This window comes from Artemia franciscana, chromosome 4, assembly GCF_032884065.1.
Source record: "Artemia franciscana chromosome 4, ASM3288406v1, whole genome shotgun sequence".
Taxonomy (NCBI): Eukaryota; Metazoa; Arthropoda; class Branchiopoda; order Anostraca; family Artemiidae; genus Artemia; species Artemia franciscana.
The window spans coordinates 9,754,359-9,776,935 of record NC_088866.1 but is presented as its reverse complement, the minus strand read 5'-3'; the positions used below and the strand labels follow the sequence as shown (position 1 = coordinate 9,776,935).

General features: G+C 35.0%; 1 protein-coding gene across 2 annotated transcripts in view; it reads right to left on the bottom strand.

Annotated features, from left to right (window-relative positions):
* The window catches only part of LOC136025963 (2-methoxy-6-polyprenyl-1,4-benzoquinol methylase, mitochondrial-like), a 60,009-nt gene that overhangs the window by 12,406 nt on the left and 25,026 nt on the right, over positions 1-22,577 (bottom strand). For both annotated transcript variants that reach the window (XM_065702081.1, XM_065702082.1), the window contains exons 3-4: positions 14,592-14,734; positions 11,838-12,038 (exon numbers count right to left, since the gene is read on the bottom strand). In XM_065702081.1, coding sequence (XP_065558153.1) covers positions 11,838-12,038; positions 14,592-14,734 — 344 coding nt within the window. The remainder of the gene's footprint in view (positions 1-11,837; positions 12,039-14,591; positions 14,735-22,577) is intronic.

The following is a 22,577-nucleotide window of genomic DNA, read 5'->3' as shown; positions in this document are numbered from 1 at the left end:
GTCCAAACACCGTTGGGCCCTACTGACTGTATATTTGAGGGGCCTTCCTCCCTCTCAACCTGTATTCATGACCCCAGGCGAGGGTTCCCCAGTTTCTATTATGAAACCATTGGGAAAATACCTCCCCCTGGTCCGTGCCTACAATGGAGGTACCCTACATGTCTGTAGGGCGTTCCCCTATCAAGGCGTTCCCATCGTTCCCCTACCGACCTGGGGACACGTTGACTGGCCTGGGGGTTCTGCACAGCAAGAAAAAATTACCATTTCTAACACAATTTTGGGATAGTGACTTTAAAAAAAAGTAGCTGAATTTCGAAAAATAGCCTGAAACCTCTAAAAACGGATTTGGATCGAAACAAAAGCACACCATTGGAATAACCATGGCCGAAAAGCCTATATAGAAAACTTACAGTCCCGTGGCTTGAACAAAAAGGAAAACCTCTGCTTTGCATGGGTAGCACTGATATGTCCTGTTTTTTTTTTTTTTTTTTTTTTTTTTTTTTTTTTTTTTTTCACTGCTGTGGGACAATGGAACGTAATAGAGCTATTCAAGGACCCATTCTAAACCAAACTACTACAACTAGGTAATTTTGAAAAAAAAAAAACACACAAAATTTAGCATAAATAACTTCTTTATAAAAACAAAGTATCTTTGTATACAAGGTGACAAATGACGTCATAATCATAAATTACAACCATTATTGACGTTATTGTAAAACAATTTTATGACGCTAGTTACAACAAGGTGATAAATCACGTCATAATCATAGGTTACAAATATTATTGACATTATTGTAAAAGAACTTTATGACGCTAGTTGCAACTGAGATTGGTTCTTTACTACATTCATTTAAAATGCCGGAGGCTTTATCCTGTATGTGATATATATTTGATTTGAATTGTGATCAGAAAACTGTTTTTTCATTTTGCAATATGATGAATGACGCCATAAGCGCAAGTCTCGAACATGATTAAATAAAAAAGAACGTCTTTTTTTTAAACCGAAAGTAAGGACCAACACCAAAACAAACAAAAACTACCAAGCATATGAAAAGGGGTTACCCCCTCCTCGATACCTCACTCTTTACGATGAAATGTAATTTTTTGTCTCAATTCTCTAAGAATGACTCCTGAAAAACAAGGCCAATTTATTTGACTAATACGCTTTTTTAAAAGCTACGAAAAATGTTTGGCGTAAAGAGCGAGGTATTGAGGAGGGACCAACCCCCCCCCCATACACACACATACCCAATAACTTACGTACGCTTCAAGATTAAATGTTGCTTCTCACTCTAAGTTGAAAAATTGGTTTTATTTTAAATTCTTGTCGTTTTGAAATAATCAGCTCTCCCCCCAAAAATGTTTGTCTGAATTGTAAAAAAACGTAACGAAAATGATTTTTTATCCGTTTTTTAAAGTTATTTGTAACACCCCCCCCCCAAAAAAAAATGCTTTGTTTAACCTCAAAATATTTTTTTTTTATTTTTATTTTTCCTCAAAATAAATTGCTATGCACTTGTCATTTGAATGAAAAACAGGGCTATCATACCGATTATCACGTTATAGCATTGTTCACATAAAATTTATTTTAACTTGATATTGTTTTGTGCGACTTGTAGAAAAACGTAAAAAAAATAAATTTTTGACTCGTTTTTGAAGTTTTTTTTGTAATCCCCCCCCCCAAAAAAATGCTTTGTTTACCTTGAATTTCCTTATAAATTCGTTAATTGTTTTTTCTTTCCATTATTAACCAATGTTATCTTTACCTTCCGCATTATTACAGCCATATCAATTATTTCTTTTCCTTTTTTTTTATCTCTTCAACGTCTTGCATTCTTCCTTGTCTCCTAGACGCTCCATTCCTCTTGTTTATTTCTTGTTCTCCAGGCTGCGAATACCGATGCCACATGCGTGCCTACCCATGGAAAAACCCTAGAATACCATCGTGGGAGGATCATCTATACGAGGACAATTGCAGCAGGGCGTAATGTCCAGATCTATGGACAACGGCCTCTGCAAAGGGCTGCGTTGACCCTTCCAGGGTACCTCCGAGTCTAGGAACCTTGCAGGCAACTCAATTGCTACTTGAGGAGTGGCACCCTTCAAGAAAATTTTAGCCCAGTATACGACACAGAATTCTGACTAATGGATAAGTCTTCTGGGCTTGGTTTGTTTTTATGGGGGTTTCCGGGCTGAACATTCTCTTCCTAGCTATTTTGTCTACTATGGGTTGTCTCCCTGTAGTAACATAGTATTTGCAGGCATAAATATATAATGAGTCGAAGGTAATAGGATTTTTTTATTTAAGAATTAACGACGCTTCTTGACTACTATGGTCCCTACGTCGGCCCTGCAGTGCATTCCTGCAGCGTGATTCGATCTCTGGGTCCAGTATTACCAAGCTAAGGTCAAATCCACTGCGCCACCACAGGACGGGTAATAGGATTGAGATTGTCTGCACAGGATTTCGAATCTTGCTGATAGAAGAGCGTCGCCAAGCGCTGAAAACCATGTTGTGACCAAGCCTAGGATTGCACAAAGCCTCCATTCAACTGGAGGTCCCAGGGACTATTTGCTGTCCGGTCCTAAGCCGGCTTGAGCGCTTCAGTGTAGAGCTGAGAAGATGTGTTGGTCCCCGTCCTGCATTGGTATCTGGTACCATTACTTTTCCTGAGACAAAGAATTTTAAGGATTTTAGTTGACGTAGAGTCACTTTTTAGCATATTCTAAAGCAGATTTGAGGATTTGTTTACATCAATGGAAATCCATTCATTTAGATCAATGGAAATTCAAAATCCATGGAATATATTCCAGCATATCTTGCATTTCTAAAATTGCCAACACGAAATGCAGCGCATTTAGAAATATACCCGTTTTGATCATTCCGGGGGGTTAGTGTTCATACTATTTTTTTTTTTGCACTTCAAAGATTGATACTCTAAAGAAAAAAAATTTCAAATATCAAACTCAGAAATTTTGACATACCCGAATAAATTTTTTGCAAAATAAATTTTTGTAAAAGAGTTTTTCGACCAACATTCTATAAAATTCCATAATCTAAAAAAATTATTAAGAAATATAGTAAATAGTATAATAGTAAACTTTCCTTACGACAAGCGGGATTGAACCTGTGCACTATGGATTAGTAGGCACAAATCTTTCCTCTTCGCTATCGTAAGGTAATTGAATGTGTGATCCTTCTAAAGCAAGGTTGTAATTTTTTCGACACAAGAATTTTAGCTGACGTAGTCACCTTTTAGCATATTATAAAGTAGATTTGAGGATTTGTTTACATCAATGGAAATCCATTCATTTACATAATGGAAATTAGAAATCCATAGAATATATTCCAGCATACGTTGAAAAATTGGCAAGGTGAAATGCAGCAAAATTAGAAATATAAGCATGTACCCATTTTGATCACCCCGGGGGTGAGCGTTCATACTAAATTTTTGGTAAAATTCTAGTTACTTGACTTCTTGCTATCTTGGGAAGGGTTTAGGTTAGGAAAATGAAACTTTCAGGGATGGGTCTAAAGGCTAAAGTATGTCCCAGGAAGGTATTTTAAAGTACCCATCTCCACTCCTTCTCCCTCTAGAGGGCCCTGAAATTTGGCTAAATGACAGGTTTATACCTATGGAAATTTTGATAAAACAACATTTTACCTTAATTTTAAGTTACTAGTTGCTTTTTCTTTGCCTTTAGTTCTGAAAATGCAATTCCTGTTATTTGAGTAGAATATTGACCCATATCAATGTTTTTTTTCAAAATTTAGGAAATGTATTTGCATATCTTTAAAACCTTATAAAATGGAATTGAGCAAAGTTATGAAGCTGAAAACAATTTTGTTGTACTTCAATTAAGCTGAAGATCTATTTTGCAAGGTTTCACTTTTATAACACACATATTTTTAAAGGTCATCAAAGGTCAGGGCCCTCTAGAGGGAGGAGTGGAGGGAGTTGCTTCAAAATACCACCCCGGGATATACTTTAGTCTGTAGATTCATCCCTGAAAGTTTCATTTTCCTAACCTAAACCCTTTCTGAGATAGCAAAAAGTCAATTAACTAGAATTTTACCAAATTTTTTTGCACTTTGGAGATAGGTTCTCTAAAGAAAAATAAAAATCAAATAAAGTTTTTGCATCCATACTCATTCTCGAAAACAATTCTTGCTTTCTTCCTTGTCCCCTAGAGCTAGACGCTCCATTCGTCTTGTTTATAACTTGTTCTCCAGGCTGTGAATACTGATGCCACACGCGTGCATAGGCCCACCCATGAAAAAACCTAATGCCGCTAATGTTTCTTGTTGTTTATATGTTCTCTGGAGCTGCTGTGTCTCGGTCCGGCTTTGTCTAATGATTGAGATAGAAAACGATTGTAGTCACTCCTTTAAGGGAGTCACCGATTGGGAGGCCAAGATCTTTCATTTCCAATTTAGGAGCACCCGATACTTCATCAAGATCAACTTTAAAAATATCGGGAACTGGGCCCCAATTGAATAGTATCACTTCTGACTTTTCAGAGTTAAACTTAAGATTTATTTTTGAATACTCTCGGCTCAGAATGGATGTTCAGTCGCCAGTACCGTTCAGCTAACGTTAAGACATCGTCCGCATACGCCATTTCAAGCGTCGGACGTCCAGTGCATACGGTAGCATAGTTTTTAATAAACTTCGTTTTAATCGTCAACTACTAGCTAAATTATATAACTCGTATCCGCTCCCAAACTTTTTATATTAACGGAACCAAACGGTAACGGATTCAAAGCAGCTCCGATGAATTTATTACCGGCATGCTAAATATCATCTCGGCCTCCCCCCCCCCTTCTGGGCAAGCAATACTTGGGTCAATAGAGATATGGAATTTTTGACCCTAATGCTGCCATCGGCAGATGCATTGAAGGTTACAATAACGGAATTAATGTACACCCTTGGAGTTCCCAATAAATGTACCGCCTTTATTGTTTCTGTTTTTGTTCTGCATACTGTGTCATTATTTGGTTAATTACTATGCTTGTGTGCTTATTCTATGACTATTTTGTTTTATTTGGGCTTGTGCTATGTCTTTTTGGGCTTGTGAAACATACTGTATGATTATTTGGTTAATTACTATGCTTGTGTGCTTATTCTTTGAATTTTAATTTTGCTTTACTTGTCATTTTCTGTCTTTTGCTTTTTTCTGTTTTTCTTTTCTTATACTCTGCTCGTTATTGTATTTACAACGGGTTATAAATAAATTTAATTCAATAGTGGGGAGATAATGGCCCCAGTAGAATTTATTCAAATAAAGGCCAAGTCCACAAAAAAGAGATTCACCATATTTTTCTGTTTTAAAAAGAAGAGTTGAGAGAAAGAGTCAAACTTTAGCGTAACGAGCTGGGCGTTGATGAGGAAGCAGCCCCTTTCATATACGAAGTAATTTCTGTTCGTTTTAAGTTTTAATGTCGCTCCTTACTTTCAGCTAAAAAAAACTTTTTTTTTATTTAATTTCTGAACGTTTTTGAATCAATGCATGTTTTGATTTTAGCTCTCCGCAGAGGAATAATTAACACGAAATTTTCAAGTTTTTTTTCGCTACATAGATTTCTCATAGTTTTGATCGAACGATTTTGAGAAAAAAGGGAACGGTGGAGGAAGTCTAGTTGCCCTGTGATCTTTTGGTTACTTAAAAAGGCAACTAGAACTTTTAATTTTTACGAATGTTTTTATTAGTACAAGATAAACGTAACTTATAAATTAGCTTACGTAACGAACTTTTGTAATCTCATGTTTTTATTACATATATGAGGGGTTCAACCCCTCGTCAGTACCTCGCTCTTTACACTAAAGATTAAATTTTGTCTCAATTCATTAAGAATGACCCCTGAATTACAAAATCCGTAGAATAAATAGTTGAAATCACTAAAAATGCTTTAGCGCAAAGAGCGAGGTATTAGGAGGAGGTGAGCCCCTCATATGCGTAATAATTTCTGTTCGTTTTAAGTTTTAATGCTGCTCCTTACTTCCAGTTGAAAAAACTTTTCATATTTTTTTTTTTTTTTAATTAATACTAGAAAATTCTGCGCTCCCTTCATGGAAATTTTCTTCCACTATGATAAATTCTTTGATAGAAAGTTCCCCCAGCATATTCCCCTCTTGTCAACCCCTCCCCCAACCAAAAAACCCCCCCGGAAACGTCTGTACACTTCCCAATAATCATTACTATATGTAAGCACTGGTCAAAGTTAATAACTTGTAGCTCCTCCCACGGGAACTGTGGGGGAATAAGTCGTCCCTAAAGACATAGTTATAAGGTTTTCCGACTATGCTGAATAAAATGGCTATCTCAGAATTTGATGGCTATAAAATGGCTATCTCAGAATAATTAGCGTGGGAGGGGGCCTAGGTGCCCTCCAATTTTTTTGGTCACTTAAAAATGGCACCAGAACTTTTCATTTCCGTTAGAATGAGCCCTCTTGCAAGATTCTAGGACCACTGGGTCGATACGATCACCCCTGGGGAAAAAACAAAACAAACAAACAAATAAACACACATCCGTGATCTGCCGTCTGGCAAAAAATACAAAATTCCACATTTTTGTAGATCGGAGCTTGAAACTACTACAATAAGGGTTTCTGATACGTTGAATCTGATGGTGTGATTTTCGTTAAGATTCTACGACTTTTAGGGGTAGTTTCTCCCTATTTTCTGAAATAAGGCAAATATTCTCAGGCTCGTAACTTTGGATGGGTAAGACTAAACTTGGTGAAACTTATATATTCAAAATCAGTATTAAAATGCGATTCTTTTGATGTAGCTATTGGTATCAAAATTCTATTTTTTAGAGTTTTGGTTAGTATTGAGCCGGGTCGCTCCTTACTACAGTTCGTTACCATGAACTGTTTGACTAAAGTCTAAATTGTCAGGAATGATTAGCTGAGAGGCTAAATGCTGTAAAGAAATGTGATATTCGAGTGATAAATGAAAAACGAGTCTCCCTTGTATTTTATTTTGTACTTTCAGTAAAGGACAGATAATATACTAGCATGTTTACTGAGGTACGATGAGTAGCCTTTTCATCATACATTTTCATCATGTTTTGATATTTTTCATTAGAATTAACCTAACTTTACTTCTTTAGTATGTGGCATATGATACACAAGTACTCTCCGTGCTTTCAGTTGAAATAACTTGATTTCTACTAAATAATAAAACAATTTACCTACTATATAATCAGATATATCAATGTTTTATTATGTTTAACAACTTCCATGCTCCTTTCGAGAATGAATATGGATGCAAAAGCTTTATTTGAATTTCTTTTTTTATTTACCTATCTCTGAAATGCAAGAAAAAATTTAGTATGAACGCTCAACCCAGGGTTATCAAAATGGGTACAGAATTATATTTCTAATTGTTCTGCATTTCGTGTTACCTATTTTAAAAATTCAACGTGTGGAGGAATATATTCCATGGATTTCAAATTTTCATTGATGTAAATCGATGTATTTCCATTGATGTAAACAAATCCTCAAATCCGCTTTAGAATATGCTAATAGGTGACTCTACGTCAGCTAAAATTCTTTTGTCGAAAGGAAACAAACAACGATATTTTAGAAGAATCATACGTTCAGTTACATTACGATAGCCCAGAGGAAAAATCCGTGACTGCTAATTTAACGTGCACAGGTTCAATGCCGCGTGTCGTAAGGAATAGTTGATCTAAATATTTGAACATATCTTTATTTGTATTTTCGAAAAAAGAAACGAAGCTTGAATCCTAGGTTGTAGAAATACAATATGTCCCGCTCTCTATTCTCTGAATTAATGCTACTACTTTCAATGTTCTTCTTGCTGAATTTAACAAACTGGGGCGCTCATTTTACAAAATGTGTCTTATAAACTCCAATTTTTTTTCTCATAATATTCAATTCAGAGAAATCTCCATACCATATACTCACACTTAAATGCCATTGGAGGCAACGCTTCAGGATTGCCTATAGAAAAGAGCCCTAGCCACTGCCGCTACACCCGGTATATGTAAAGGTTAAGAAAATTAACTCTTCAGAAGGAGACATGCTAGACATGCTAAAGAAAACACTCTTAGATTGCTAATTTACAATATCTTTACAGTTTGGCTAGCAGCCCCCCTCCAATTTCCCCACACACCCCTAGACTATATAAAAAATCCAACCAAGAAATTTATGGAATTCTTATTTTGTAATATGAAGCAGATATCAATGAATCACATTTCCTTGTTTCCCCCATTTTTATCTGTTTGTTAATCAATTTTCATCAATCATTATGTTAGTTACTCTGCATAGCCTAAGGCCGTGCGAAACCATTAGAGGGAGCTGGGGGTGAACCATCACAAACGCAAACAAAACCATGGAAATGAGCAGAAAATTAGCAGGCCGAGGCGGTGGGTGTTTCATTCGTATTTGAAAAAAAGATTTTAAATAATGGAAAGGGAAGTCCCTATGTTAACGTTATGATATTGGAGGCCAGGATAACGGTAGCGGTCAAACAGGGCTCTGAAACATTGGCTGCTTCCAAAAGGTTGATGAAAATCTACTTAGGTGCAATCCTGGAGAACTGTAAAAGCATTTCTTTTGGTACCCGCTTGAGAGAGCACATATCGAAAAATACGTTGTAAAGAATATGGTTCTATACCACTTTCTAGGGCTAGAAAGTGGGCTAAGATGGCTAGGTCTCGTTTTGTGTATGCAGGACGATAGATAAATAGTGTTTTTGCCCATCCGTCTTAGGCCATAAAAAAAGCGGATCGTCTCTGAATGAGGTAATATAAGATCATAAGAAGCATTTGAAGGTAATTGAGACTTGATGGGATGGAGCAAAGAGTAGAGCTTTGAACAGATTGAAACGGAGAAGGAGCAAGCGCAGCTGTTGGGGCGTCAGGAAAAGCCCAGGAAAGTTTTGAGACTATTGGGAAGTATACGATTTAAGCAGAATTCTCTTCTGATCAATTTTAAACTTTTCTTCATTTGCATATACATGACATAAGAATAGTTTTTAAAACGGGTAAAGGCTTATATTTCTATTAATGCTGCACTTTATGTTGACAATTTAGCAATTTACCATTTTATCTTCAACTTTTGATCTTAATTCCAATGCACAAATTTGGGTTTTGCTTCACCATAAATAAAAAATAAGAGTAAAAAATTACGTAAAGGAAATCCCGCTTTATCTTAATTCATTTATAAAATTATTGGAAGAGTTATTGTCATACCAGCCCATCTTAGTGTTTATATTGCCTCTCTTTTCCCTGTTATTCTTTCCTTTATCATTTTTCTCCTCATTGTCTCCACTTTCCTTGCAAGACAATATTCAAAAAGCTAGTTTGTATAAGCCAAGGCCAGCTGCACATAATGAATAATATAATTATTATCTTCTATGGTCATTTCCCGGGAAATTTCCTCCCATGCCTTGAGGATTAAAAGGACAAAACCACTATGTCATTACCATTTATTAATGGCAACTTTTGAAAAATATGATTAGTTTCTCAGTTATTTGCATTGAATGGTTCTATAAAGCTTTCAGTTAAAAATAATAAATATTTTTTTTAAACGGCTCAGTAGAAATATTTCAACACAGCCGTCGAACCGAACCTGCAGTAAAAAAACGGATGAAATTTGACGGGTTGTGCGAAAACGGCCGCGGCTGTTTTTGCGTGATATCTTTCAAAAAAAGCTAGATATCTTTCAAAACGCACTAGATATGCTTTTTTTCAATTCAGAAAAAAAGGATGTCGTAAATCTAACCTTACCAACGAGGGTATACGTTCTAAAAACACCGCCATATTTCCCTTGAAATTAGCCAAGGTGCAAGCAACCCCCCCCCTCCCTTCTCCCCACACACACGAAGAAAAAGAAAAAAATATTAGTGGGTCTAGGTATCTCCAATTTTCCTCGGGTCCTTTAGATAAAGCTTTAGGTCTTAGTTGTAATCAAAATAGTCTGTTTTTACTGGCTATTCGATTTCGTCTATCTATATTTGCCTGACGATGGTCTTAGTTTACGGACCTTGTATCACAGATTAAGCTGTGCGAAAAATGTCTTTCGATTCCTAGGGTAATAATGAAAGAAATGTTACTATGACTGATGATGGGTGGGTGACAGATTGCTAAGAATTGTGCTTTTTGGCCAATGATCTTAGTCCAAACGAACAGTAGGTCGTCTCCAAATAAGAGGTAATAATAAAAAAACTCAAAGGGGATTGAAAATACACTAGGGGGAATGAAGAGTGAAACTTTCAAATAGATTTGGAGGCCAGTTCGCAGCTGTGATGGCCTCAGGTGGTTTCGTGCTGCAGTGAACTTTTAAAATAGATTTGGTGGCCAGTGCGCAGCTGTGATGGCCTCAGGGGTTTCGTGCTGCAGTGAACCTTTAAAATAGATTTGGTGGCCAGTGCGCAGCTGTGATGGCCTCAGGCGGTTTCGTGCTGCAGTGGAACGTCCAAATAGATTTGGAGGCCAGTGAGCAGCTGTGATGGCCTCAGGCGGTTTCGTGCAGCAGTGAATGATCAGTAGTAATAATAATAACTAAACACACACTGACGCATTCAGTATTCAACTTCATGCCCTGAGGGTGGTATATGACATACATAACAACGTTTATTTTTAAACATACAAGTTTTATGTGAAAATAAACTTGTACGGAAATGGGATTCGAATGTCACTTGAAAAAAACATCAGGAGCCAACCATGCTCAGGAACCCAAAAAAAAAAATGTTTTCCATTTTTCCTATATACGAAATGGTGGAACTATTGTTCCCGCTTTAGTATTCGCTGCGAAAAATTACTAGTAACAACTTTTATAGAAATATTTTGTGGCAAAATATTATACAGAACCTTTCATGCAGACATCAGTCACAAATAGCCTTATATTCTCAAAACTGCACTAATTCTATTGATGTCTTTCAACAATTTATCCGCTGACGTGACCCATTTAGTTTTGAAACCATCACCCTTGAACCCACAACCCCTTCCATTAGAACTCTTGGGTCTGCCATATTCTATTGCCCAAGTATTGCCATCCCGGTTGCATGTTAAGACAAGTAAAGAAATTAGATTACTACTAATTATAGGCAGCATTTTCAGTAGGTTCATAAAAATAAATTTCTTGGTAAAAATAGCTAAGTTATGTTTCTTTTTTCTTTGAGAATAGAAACACGTTTTATATTAGGATAACTAACGTATATTATACTTGATATGTGTATTTTAACCTAAAGTTGGTTACATTCAAGAGATTATTTTCAAAAATTGAAGAACTAAAACTTGACAGTTGAAATATATAGTCAAGGCCCTTGATGTTTTATCACAGCTGAAAAAGTTTGGAAGAATAGAAAGATAAGTCTGCGAACCAAGGTTAGAATGTTAATAGCAACAATGATGTCAGTGGTCCGGTATGGTTCTGAAACGGGGGCGCTCTAGGAGATGGAGGAGGATTCGTTAGCTGTTTTCTAGAAGAATTGTCTACGGATTATTTTGGGTACCCACCTGACTGACCATATTTGAAACAAAATGCTGCACTGAAAAATGTTGTTCTATCCCGCTTTCTAGGGTTATAACGATAGATAAGTTGAGATGGGCAGGACTCGTTCTATGGACGAAGGATGACAGATTACTGAAGATCGTAATTTTTAGCAAACCATCTAGGGACAAACGAAAAGCAGGTCATTCCCGAATAGGGCGGGAGCGCGGTGAGTTGTAGTAGCAACACAAAAACTTAAGTATCCAGATAGAAGAATTTTACTCTACTTCTTTCTAAATGTCATCTTTTGGGCAGAGCAGTTTTGTTTCTATTTCAATGAGGTAAAGGCTCACGAGAAGCTACTTACTTGATTAGGAAATTTACGTATACTTTCGACAAGATATTGATAGGACTTCCAGTCACCAGCGACAACTTGTCCTAGAGGTGGTATCACTTGAAAAGAATAGTTGTCATACACCCACTTTAAAGCAGGATTCGGGACGTGAGAAAATTCAATACATAAGAATCTACCTCCTGGTCTTAAAACACGGTATGCTTCATCCAAGGCCTAAAACGTAAGATAGAATAATTAACAAAATTATAGCTATATCCAGCATTTTTATCCTATTCAAACTAAATGACAAGAAGAGAATACAAACTGACTGTGACGATTTGAGACAACAGCACCCCCCCCCAACGTTTTTATATTTGGTAGAATTTCTGCCAAAGGCGAAAATTTAGGCCGAAACGGGCATTGTGGCAAAGCCACGACGCCCATTCCTAATATTAATTTTCCGTCTACTTCCATATAGCACGATTTAACGCATGTGTTTGATTCTCAGTCACTACCCAATTTATGTGGATCCGGTAGTTTTATCACACTAGTTCCGCTTAACTGGAAATTTGGTGATTTAACGTCTTTATATGGTTCCCATTCGTTACCGAATACGTAAGTTTTATCGTAGTAGTTCCACTCACTTGCAAATTTGGTAATTTGGCAAGTTCATTATGCTTCCATTCGTTACCAATTTCGGTGGATTTGGTAGTTCTATTGCACTAGTTGTAAATTCAGTGATTTAAGATGTTTATTTGGTTCCCATTCTCTACTACAGAACGAATTTGATGAATTTGTTTGTTCTATCCTGCTAGTCCCGCTCATTTACAAATCGGGTAATTTGACATGTTCTTTACAGTCCACTGGACTCCTTTTCATCAAACGTCAGTAAATTTTATTGTTGTAGGCAGTTAAGAAACAACCAAATTCGGTTGTTCTATTGGTCCTGGTCTGTCAATAAATTTGTCAGTTTTTCTTGGCTCTCATCTGATATGTAACCAAACTCGTAGAATTCAAGCATTAGTCCGATCCCGGACTAATGCATCCCGGACTATTGAAATGCATTGGTTTAGTATTTCCCCTTGCAAGATTCTACAATTTCACCTGGTTCACATTCATCATTTTACTGTGTAGTTTCGTTATTAGTAAGAAATACAGCTGAAAAGGTTAACAGAGAATTGCAGACAAATAGGCAAAATGAAAGGAAAATCCAAAAATACAATTTAAGAAAAAAATTCAAAAATAGTAAAATCTTACATTTTGGACAAAAACTTTAACAAATTAAATAATTAATTTTTAATGAAAGTGTTCAGGCTATTGAACAAAATCCCTACCTTTAAATGATGTCTATTTTCCTCCATAATTTTTAAGAAGAAAAGGTCAATCATACTAAGTAAAATTCTCTGTTAACCTAGGAGGAAAGTATAAGTTTTTCCAGAAATTCGAGAGATGATTTGGTACTTGTCTGCTAAATAGAACAAACTCAAAAATTACACAATGTAGGATCTGCAGAGATCGGTTTGCCTCTATGGGATCGGTAACGATTTGCTTGTTTTTAGTGAGAGAAACTTCAATGTTTGTATATTTTTATGAAATATTTAATATATAGAGTTGGTTAGGGGTTAGGTATTAAATATAATGCCTTCTGCGCGGTCTGCTATCCGAAGTTCTTTATTGTAGTTTCCATAATTTTGTTTCTGAAGTATTATATTATTATCATGTTTTAATATGTTTCATTAAGACTAACCTATCTTCACTAACTGGGTGTGTTTTGTTTAACAGACAAGTACCAATGATTTTTCACTCAACTGACAAACAACTTGCGAAATTAAACACTTCTGCATTTAGTTTACAACGATTTGAAAGCGAGTTCACATCAACCTGATGGGATTTTTTACAATTTTATATAACTATTATTTCATCTTCCATTTACTCTGTAAATTATTGCACTCCCTTTTCGAAGCTTCTTATGAGCTGGAGTTACCATCCCTTTATCTTACCCAAGTTAGGTGTTCAGTGCCTTTGAAAACAAGAAAAATATTAATTTTATCAGACTTTATTTTTGTCAGTCAATCGGCCAATTTGAAATGTGTTTGGAAATAAAGAAGAAGTAGAATTTAGTACATAGTTAAATTTCTTCCGAGCAACGTATTCGTAGTTTTGTGTTTTTGTTTTTTTAATTCTTCTAATTTTGGTCTAATTTGGTCTTTTTTTTCTGTTGGCTTTCTGCGTCATTTGGTTTTATTAGTTTGGTTTTATCAGAGGCGATTGTCATCCTAAAATATTCGCCTCTTTCGTTCAGTATTTTCCTAGGCCGAAAAAAAAATAAATAAAAAAAAATCTCGATCTTTATTTCGTCATTTTTTTTTGTCAATTTAATGCAACTCTTTTGAAAAGGACGGTTATTACTACATAATTTAAGAGGCCGGTTAAGGAAAATCTAAGGGTACCGGTGACAAAAAAAAACACATAAATCACAGACCCTGCTTCAAACCACCACGGTCATTACTGGTCTCTCATCCAGCCTGAGCTTAAAAGCCAATAATATCTGAATAAAATGATATTCAGCAAAAAATGAGTGCATACAGGTCCAATCCAGGGGAGGATGTTACAGTTTTTTTCTGAAAATGGACATTTTTGGCAACAATTTTAAAAAAGCGAAGTGTGATAGAGGATTCAACCAATTTCAGAAGGGGATGAAATGTCAGCCCCATTCTGTGCACAGGTATACTAAAAAACCAACAATTACTTTATTATAAAAAGACTTAGATTAGAAATTTTGCCTACTTTTTCAATATGAATAACATTTCGTATTCCAAAAGCAATAGAGTAGGCATCGAATACGTCTTCAGCAAAAGGCAAATTTTCTGCGTCCCCTTGTTTCCATGATATGTTTGTCAAGTATCCAAGTAGTTTTGCTCTTCTGCGACCTACAAAAATTAATAATACTCAAATGGACAGAATTATATACAAGATAAGATAACTAAAAGTAATAATAATAAAATATTGTTTCAAAATAATAATCTTTCACACAAAAAGTAAAGAACATTGTATCAATAAGATAAAATGTAACAGTAATGTCACCTTATTCAAGCAAAATTAGCAAAAATGTATTATCTACTATTAATTATTTTTCATATTTACATTAGTATTATTATTTATACTTATGTTATTTATACTTGTATCATTTTTTCTCCATTACCACTGTATGGAAGGGTTGACCATTGAAACTTCGGAGGCAGCTTATACGATTGAAAATTTTACTGCCCGTTTTAAGAGTCAAGTGATCAGACAGCAACCAGTCCCCTCCCTCACCCTTTTTAGCTGCCCCGCTCAGAAAAAAAAACATTCATTAAAATTTCTAGATAGTCATTTTGCTCTAAATAGTCTAAAAGCCAAATAACCATGCCTCTGGGGATAAAAAACGTAATTAGACAGATTTTGGTTATTAACGTAATCAGGGATATACCCGGGAATTTTTTTAAGGAGGGGAGGGGGTAAAATATCACAAAAAACATACGCTGCACATGCTTAAAAACTTTTAGAAGTAAGTGCACTTACAATAAACTTAAAATTTTAAGTTGTATGACCCAAGATTTACATTCGTGTACCCTAAATTTACAGCCTAAACTTTAGAAAGAACAAGGTTTCGTTGCCAACTTCTGATATTAATCTTTTAAACAGGTCAGGACGTCTCTTTACTTGGGCCAAAAAGTAATGGGCTCGAAACTTCATTGGAACGATAAGACAAGGACAAATCACTGTTATTAGTAACCAAAGCAGACTTTGTAATCTGTTACATGGTTTCTTCAAATTTAGTGTTAGACGTTTTAGTGCGGGTTGGAAAAGTTTCGCTATACAGTTTTTAAACTACTTAGAAGATTGTGTTCACCCATTCAACTTGGAAATAAGTAACAGTTCGAATAGTGATAAATGCTTTTATTAGACGTTGAAAAAAAACGAAAAATATCCAGTATATTTTTTGATTGTTTTTTTTTACTGTCTAATAAAAGAATTATCCCTATTTAAACTGTTATTTATCATGATGGAAAGGCAGCGTGGTCTTCAAAATTACCTACAGCTAGAAAAGAGAATATTCGTATAAACTTCCAGACCTAAAACCTCCTAAATTCATCAAGAGTCTCTGCGGAACAATTCATATGGCTTTCTAAAGGACTCGAATCCAGAGGGCTCATTATCGTGAAAACAATTCCTTTAAAGCACCACAAATAGATTTAAAGATGTCTAAAGTTGGCTAATTACTCCTTTTTTATTATTTTTATAATTGTATGAGCTCATTGCAACTGCCAATAATATTGAAGATACCTGGACTCTAAATAAATACAAAGGATTAGGATTTCCCAGAGTGAAATATTATAGTATGTTATAGTATGTAACTGCTAGTTTGTGTAGTATAGTATAGTTTATAGTATAGGTAACTGCCAGTTCAACAGGAAGAATATTCAATTAAGAATGTAAACTAGATAAATGTAGAGGACTTGCTTGGAAGAAACGCTGGGGAAGGAAGTGAGCCTTTTAAAATGCGGAAAGAAAAATACGAAAAGAGCCTTTTAAACAATTCAAAGAACTTTCTAAAGGACTCGAATCCAGAGGGCTCATTATCGTGAAAACAATTACTTTAAAGCACCACAAATAGATTTAAAGATGTCTAAAGTTGGCTAATTACTCCTTTTTTATTATTTTTATAATTGTATGAGCTCATTGCAACTGCCAATAATATTGAAGATACCTGGACTCTAAATAAATACAAAGGATTAGGATTTCCCAGAGTGAAATAGTATAGTATATTATAGTATAGTTTATGTAACTGCTAGTTTGTGTAGTATAGTATAGTTTATAGTATAGGTAACTGCCAGTTCAACAGGAAGAATATTCAATTAAGAATATAAACTAGATAAATGTAGAGGACTTGCTTGGAAGAAACACCGGGGAAGGAAGAGAGCCTTTTAAAATGCGGAAAGAAAATATGAAAAGAGCCGTTAAAACAATTCAAAGAGCTTTCTAAAGGACTCGAATCCAGAGGGCTCATTATCGTGAAAACAATTACTTTAAAGTACCACAAATTGGACTTAAAGATGTCTAAAGTTGGCTAATTGCTCCTTTTTTTTATGATTTATAATTCTATGAGCTCACTGCCACTGCGAATGATATTGAAGATACCTGCGCTCTTAATAAATACAAAGGATTAGGGTTTCCCAGAGTGATTACAAAATGCAATTCTAGCCATTATACGGAAAATATAGAAATATAGGATTAACTCGACTGCAAAAATGTAGTAGGTTTAAATAATTTTATTTTCACAAAAGCAAAACTAATGCCATCGAATCATTTTGGAAGAATATCCATCATTTCATCTTCAACACAAGAAAAATGTCTATACACAGTTTGATTCGCAACTTCATTCAGGCATGTCTCTGCCAAAAAAATTTTAATGTATTTTCTCGATTTTCTCAAGGTAGAAAAACTTCCTTCAGCTGTGGCGATATTTAGAAATAAAAACCGCAGCGAAAGTCTGTAATAATACATGAACAATTTTGAAAAAATAATTGTGACAAGCATCTACTGCGCTTTTGGTAAAGTTACATTTTGTGCGCTGGGTTCCATAGTACCTGAGTCTGGTCCAACAGTAATCTTAAATCAGTTGTGCAAAACTTCCAAACCTCCGATCCCGCTGATAAACAGCATAACTTGATTTCAAGTCATTCGCTTGGTTCCATAGTACCTGAGTCTGGTCCAACAGTAATCTTAAATCAGTTGTGCAAAACTTCCAAACCTCCGATCCTGCTGATAAACAGCACAACTTGATTTCAAGTCATTCGCTTGGTTCCATAGTACCTGAGTTTGGTCCAACAGTAGCCTTAAATCAGTTGTGCAAAACTTCCCAACCTCCGATCCTGCTGTTAAACAGCATAACTTGATTTCAAGTCATTCGCTTGGTTCCATAGTACCTGAGTCTGGTCTAACAGTAATCTTAAATCAGTTGTGCAAAACTTCCAAACCTCCGATCCCGCTGTTAAACAGCATAACTTGATTTCAAGTTATTTGCTTGGTTCCATAGTAACTGAATCTGGGCCAACAGTAATCTTAAATCAGTTGTGCAAAACTTCCAAATCTCCGATCCCGTTGTTAAACAGCATAACTTGATTTCAAGTTATTTGCTTGGTTCCATAGTAACTGAGTCTGGGCCAACAGTAATCTTAAATCAGTTGTGCAAAACTTCCAAATCTCCGATCCCGTTGTTAAACAGCATTATTTGATTTCAAGTTATTTGCTTGGTTCCATAGTAACTGAGTCTGGGCCAACAGTAATCTTAAATCAGTTGTGCAAAACTTCCAAATCTCCGATCCCGTTGTTAAACAGCATAATTTGATTTCAAGTTATTTGCTTGGTTCCATAGTAACTGAATCTGGGCCAACAGTAATCTTAAATCAGTTGTGCAAAACTTCCAAATCTCCGATCCCGTTGTTAAACAGCATAACTTGATTTCAAGTTATTTGCTTGGTTCCATAGTAACTGAGTCTGGGCCAACAGTAATCTTAAATCAGTTGTGCAAAACTTCCAAATCTCCGATCCGGTTTTTTAAACAGCATAACTTGATTTCAAGTTATTTGCTTGGTTCCATAGTAACTGAGTCTGGGCCAACAGTAATCTTAAATCAGTTGTGCAAAACTTCCAAATCTCCGATCCCGTTGTTAAACAGCATAATTTGATTTCAAGTTATTTGCTTGGTTCCATAGTAACTGAATCTGGGCCAACAGTAATCTTAAATCAGTTGTGCAAAACTTCCAAATCTCCGATCCCGTTGTTAAACAGCATAACTTGATTTCAAGTTATTTGCTTGGTTCCATAGTAACTGAGTCTGGGCCAACAGTAATCTTAAATCAGTTGTGCAAAACTTCCAAACCTCCGATCCTGCTGATAAACAGCACAACTTGATTTCAAGTCATTCGCTTGGTTCCATAGTACCTGAGTCTGGTCTAACAGTAATCTTAAATCAGTTGTGCAAAACTTCCCAACCTCCGATCCTGCTGTTAAACAGCATAACTTGATTTCAAGTCATTCGCTTGGTTCCATAGTACCTGAGTTTGGTCCAACAGTAGCCTTAAATCAGTTGTGCAAAACTTCCCAACCTCCGATCCTGCTGTTAAACAGCATAACTTGATTTCAAGTCATTCGCTTGGTTCCATAGTACCTGAGTCTGGTCTAACAGTAATCTTAAATCAGTTGTGCAAAACTTCCAAACCTCCGATCCCGCTGTTAAACAGCATAACTTGATTTCAAGTTATTTGCTTGGTTCCATAGTAACTGAATCTGGGCCAACAGTAATCTTAAATCAGTTGTGCAAAACTTCCAAATCTCCGATCCCGTTGTTAAACAGCATAACTTGATTTCAAGTTATTTGCTTGGTTCCATAGTAACTGAGTCTGGGCCAACAGTAATCTTAAATCAGTTGTGCAAAACTTCCAAATCTTCGATCCCGTTGTTAAACAGCATAATTTGATTTCAAGTTATTTGCTTGGTTCCATAGTAACTGAGTCTGGGCCAACAGTAATCTTAAATCAGTTGTGCAAAACTTCCAAATCTCCGATCCCGTTGTTAAACAGCATAATTTGATTTCAAGTTATTTGCTTGGTTCCATAGTAACTGAATCTGGGCCAACAGTAATCTTAAATCAGTTGTGCAAAACTTCCAAATCTCCGATCCCGTTGTTAAACAGCATAACTTGATTTCAAGTTATTTTCTTGGTTCCATAGTAACTGAATCTGGGCCAACAGTAATCTTAAATCAGTTGTGCAAAACTTCCAAATCTCCGATCCTGTTGTTAAACAGCATAACTTGATTTCAAGTTATTTGCTTGGTTCCATAGTAACTGAGTCTGGGCCAACAGTAATCTTAAATCAGATGTGCAAAACTTCCAAATCTCCGATCCCGTTGTCAAACAGCATAATTTGATTTCAAGTTATTTGCTTGGTTCCACAGTAACTGAGTCTGGGCCAACAGTAATCTTAAATCAGTTGTGCAAAACTTCCAAATCTCCGATCCCGTTGTTAAACAGCATAACTTGATTTCAAGTTATTTGCTTGGTTCCATATTAACTGAGTCTGGGCCAACAGTAATCTTAAATCAGTTGTGCAAAACTTCCAAATCTCCGATCCCGTTGTTAAACAGCATAATTTGATTTCAAGTTATTTGCTTGGTTCCATAGTAACTGAGTCTGGGCCAACAGTAATCTTAAATCAGTTGTGCAAAACTTCCAAATCTCCGATCCCGTTGTTAAACAGCATAATTTGATTTCAAGTTATTTGCTTGGTTCCATAGTAACTGAATCTGGGCCAACAGTAATCTTAAATCAGTTGTGCAAAATTTCCAAATCTCCGATCCCGTTGTTAAGCAGCATAACTTGATTTCAAGTTATTTGCTTGGTTCAATAGTAACTGAGTCTGGGCCAACAGTAATCTTAAATCAGTTGTGCAAAACTTCCAAATCTCCGATCCCGTTGTTAAACAGCATAACTTGATTTCAAAGAAACCATGCGTTCAGCTTTACGAAGATGATTTTTCAGAATTTTTAGATTGTTTGAAAAATCACTTCAAACTGAAAACGTTTTTTAATTCACTTTTTACGCGTATTATGGTTTTCGCATGATTCTTTTCTTTTGCAGTCTGTTAGAATTCAAAAAGTGAATGTAAAAAGTGAATTAGGAAATGTCCTCAGTCTAAAGTGATTTCCGAAACAATCTAAAAATTCAAAAACAAAAGTTCAGTCAATAAGAATAATCTTTTAGTAAAGGAAAATTTATTTTAACGTTTTCAAAGTTGAAAAAAAAGTTTGATTAGAATTAGTTATTGCATTTAATAAAAAAAATTCTTCAATTTGATTTTGGATCGTTTTCAAGCGACTATACTTGACTGGCTCCTTGACCTTTTTAACATCCAAGAAAAATTTTAGCAAAACATCAATAACTTTCACATGACATTAAATTAAAAAATATTCACTAAATTTCTAAATATAGTAAATATTTAGATGGCGTTATAAGATATAGCTTAGATATAAGAAAATAAAACACCTTTTATATTCTATTAAAAACCAAACTACTAATTGTGGCGTGTCTCTGTTGAAGAGATACTAATTACCTAAATTTTTGTGTAATAGTCTTATAAAGGTCACCAATGCCTCAGATGCCAAAATCTTAACAGACTTCAACAAAAAAGAATTATGCAAAAATTAAAGGCACTAGAAAAACATGATTTCTAATTTCAAATTCAGCATAAAAGTGAATTAGAAAGCTACTCAATTTGAACTAATTTCAAAATAATATGAATGTTTTACAATTCACACACAAAATTTAATCAGCATCATTAATGTTCTGGTAATAAAATAGTTCTTTTATATTTTCAAAGTCCGTGTTAATGGTTTGAATAGAACCAAGTATTTTAATTACACCAATAAATAAAAAGTTGTTATTAAGTCTGATTTTGAATCGTTTATGCAAAACGTACATGCTTTTCTATTATAGATACTTTTGCCTGACTCCTTGATATTTTTAACGTTCAAAAACTCAAAAACTAGAAAAAAAATTGAAGTTACATGAAATTAGAGAATCGAGGAAATATTTGGACGGCGTTATGAAACATAGCCTCTACATTAGAAAAAAAACCTATCTTATATATTCAAAGAAAACTAAGACACTTAATTTGATATTTCTCTATAGAAGAAATACTGTTTGCTGTGCAGATATCACTTTCAAAATAGAACCATTAATAAACAAAAATTTCTTCGTTTACATCTAAAATTAGCCAGGAGCTCAAGGTCTTCCTAGAAACATACAGCAAAAGCATACGACAATCTTAATTAGAAGGGCAGTATTGGATATCACTATAATGAAGATCAGGGTATGTCTTAATTTATTGTATAAACAAAAAAAAATAGAAAGTCTAAAAAGTAAATTTTGCTTTTAACATACTTTAAGTAATAACTAACTATGAGCAAGTCAAATTGGACAGTTTGGTATCCAAATAATCAAGTCTACTTTGCTTTTTTATAATTGCCAATGCTCCGTTGTTCTAATTGCCAGATGTGAATTTCAAATCTGAATTCAACAATAGTAAGTAAATTCCCAGACTAAATAGATACTGCATGTAATAACTAGACATTTTAACAAATCATGAATTGCATAAATTGTGACTTTCTCTCAAATTAAAAGCAATATCAGTCCTTTTTTGTCATTGGATATAGACTAAACAACTATTTTCAAATGAAAGTTAAGAACAACATTGAAAATTAAAATGAATAGAGATTATCCCATATACGGGAGGAGGGGGGTTGCCACCCCGTTATGCCCTCTGTCCTTTATATTTAAACTTAAGTTCTGATTTACAGAGGACAAGATGCTGGAATATTAGTATTAAGAGTAGACCATTTACTACCCTTTCCTACTGACAAGAAGGACCTCTGGCAAATAGTTCCCCATAAAAAAGTTGAACTGAACTCCATACTAGTAGCTGCTAAGCAAATGTGCAATACTTGAAAACTGTTAATATAATATATAATATATTAATAATATAATAATATTATATAATAATATAAAATGTTATAAATGTTAATATAAAATAATATAAAATGTTAATATAATAATAGAAAATGTTAAAGTGATATAACACTGTTAATATCACTGCACAAACGTTGCATAACATCTGTTTGTTTTGTTTGGGCTCCATATATATTTTGGAGAAAAATGCGCCATTATCCACA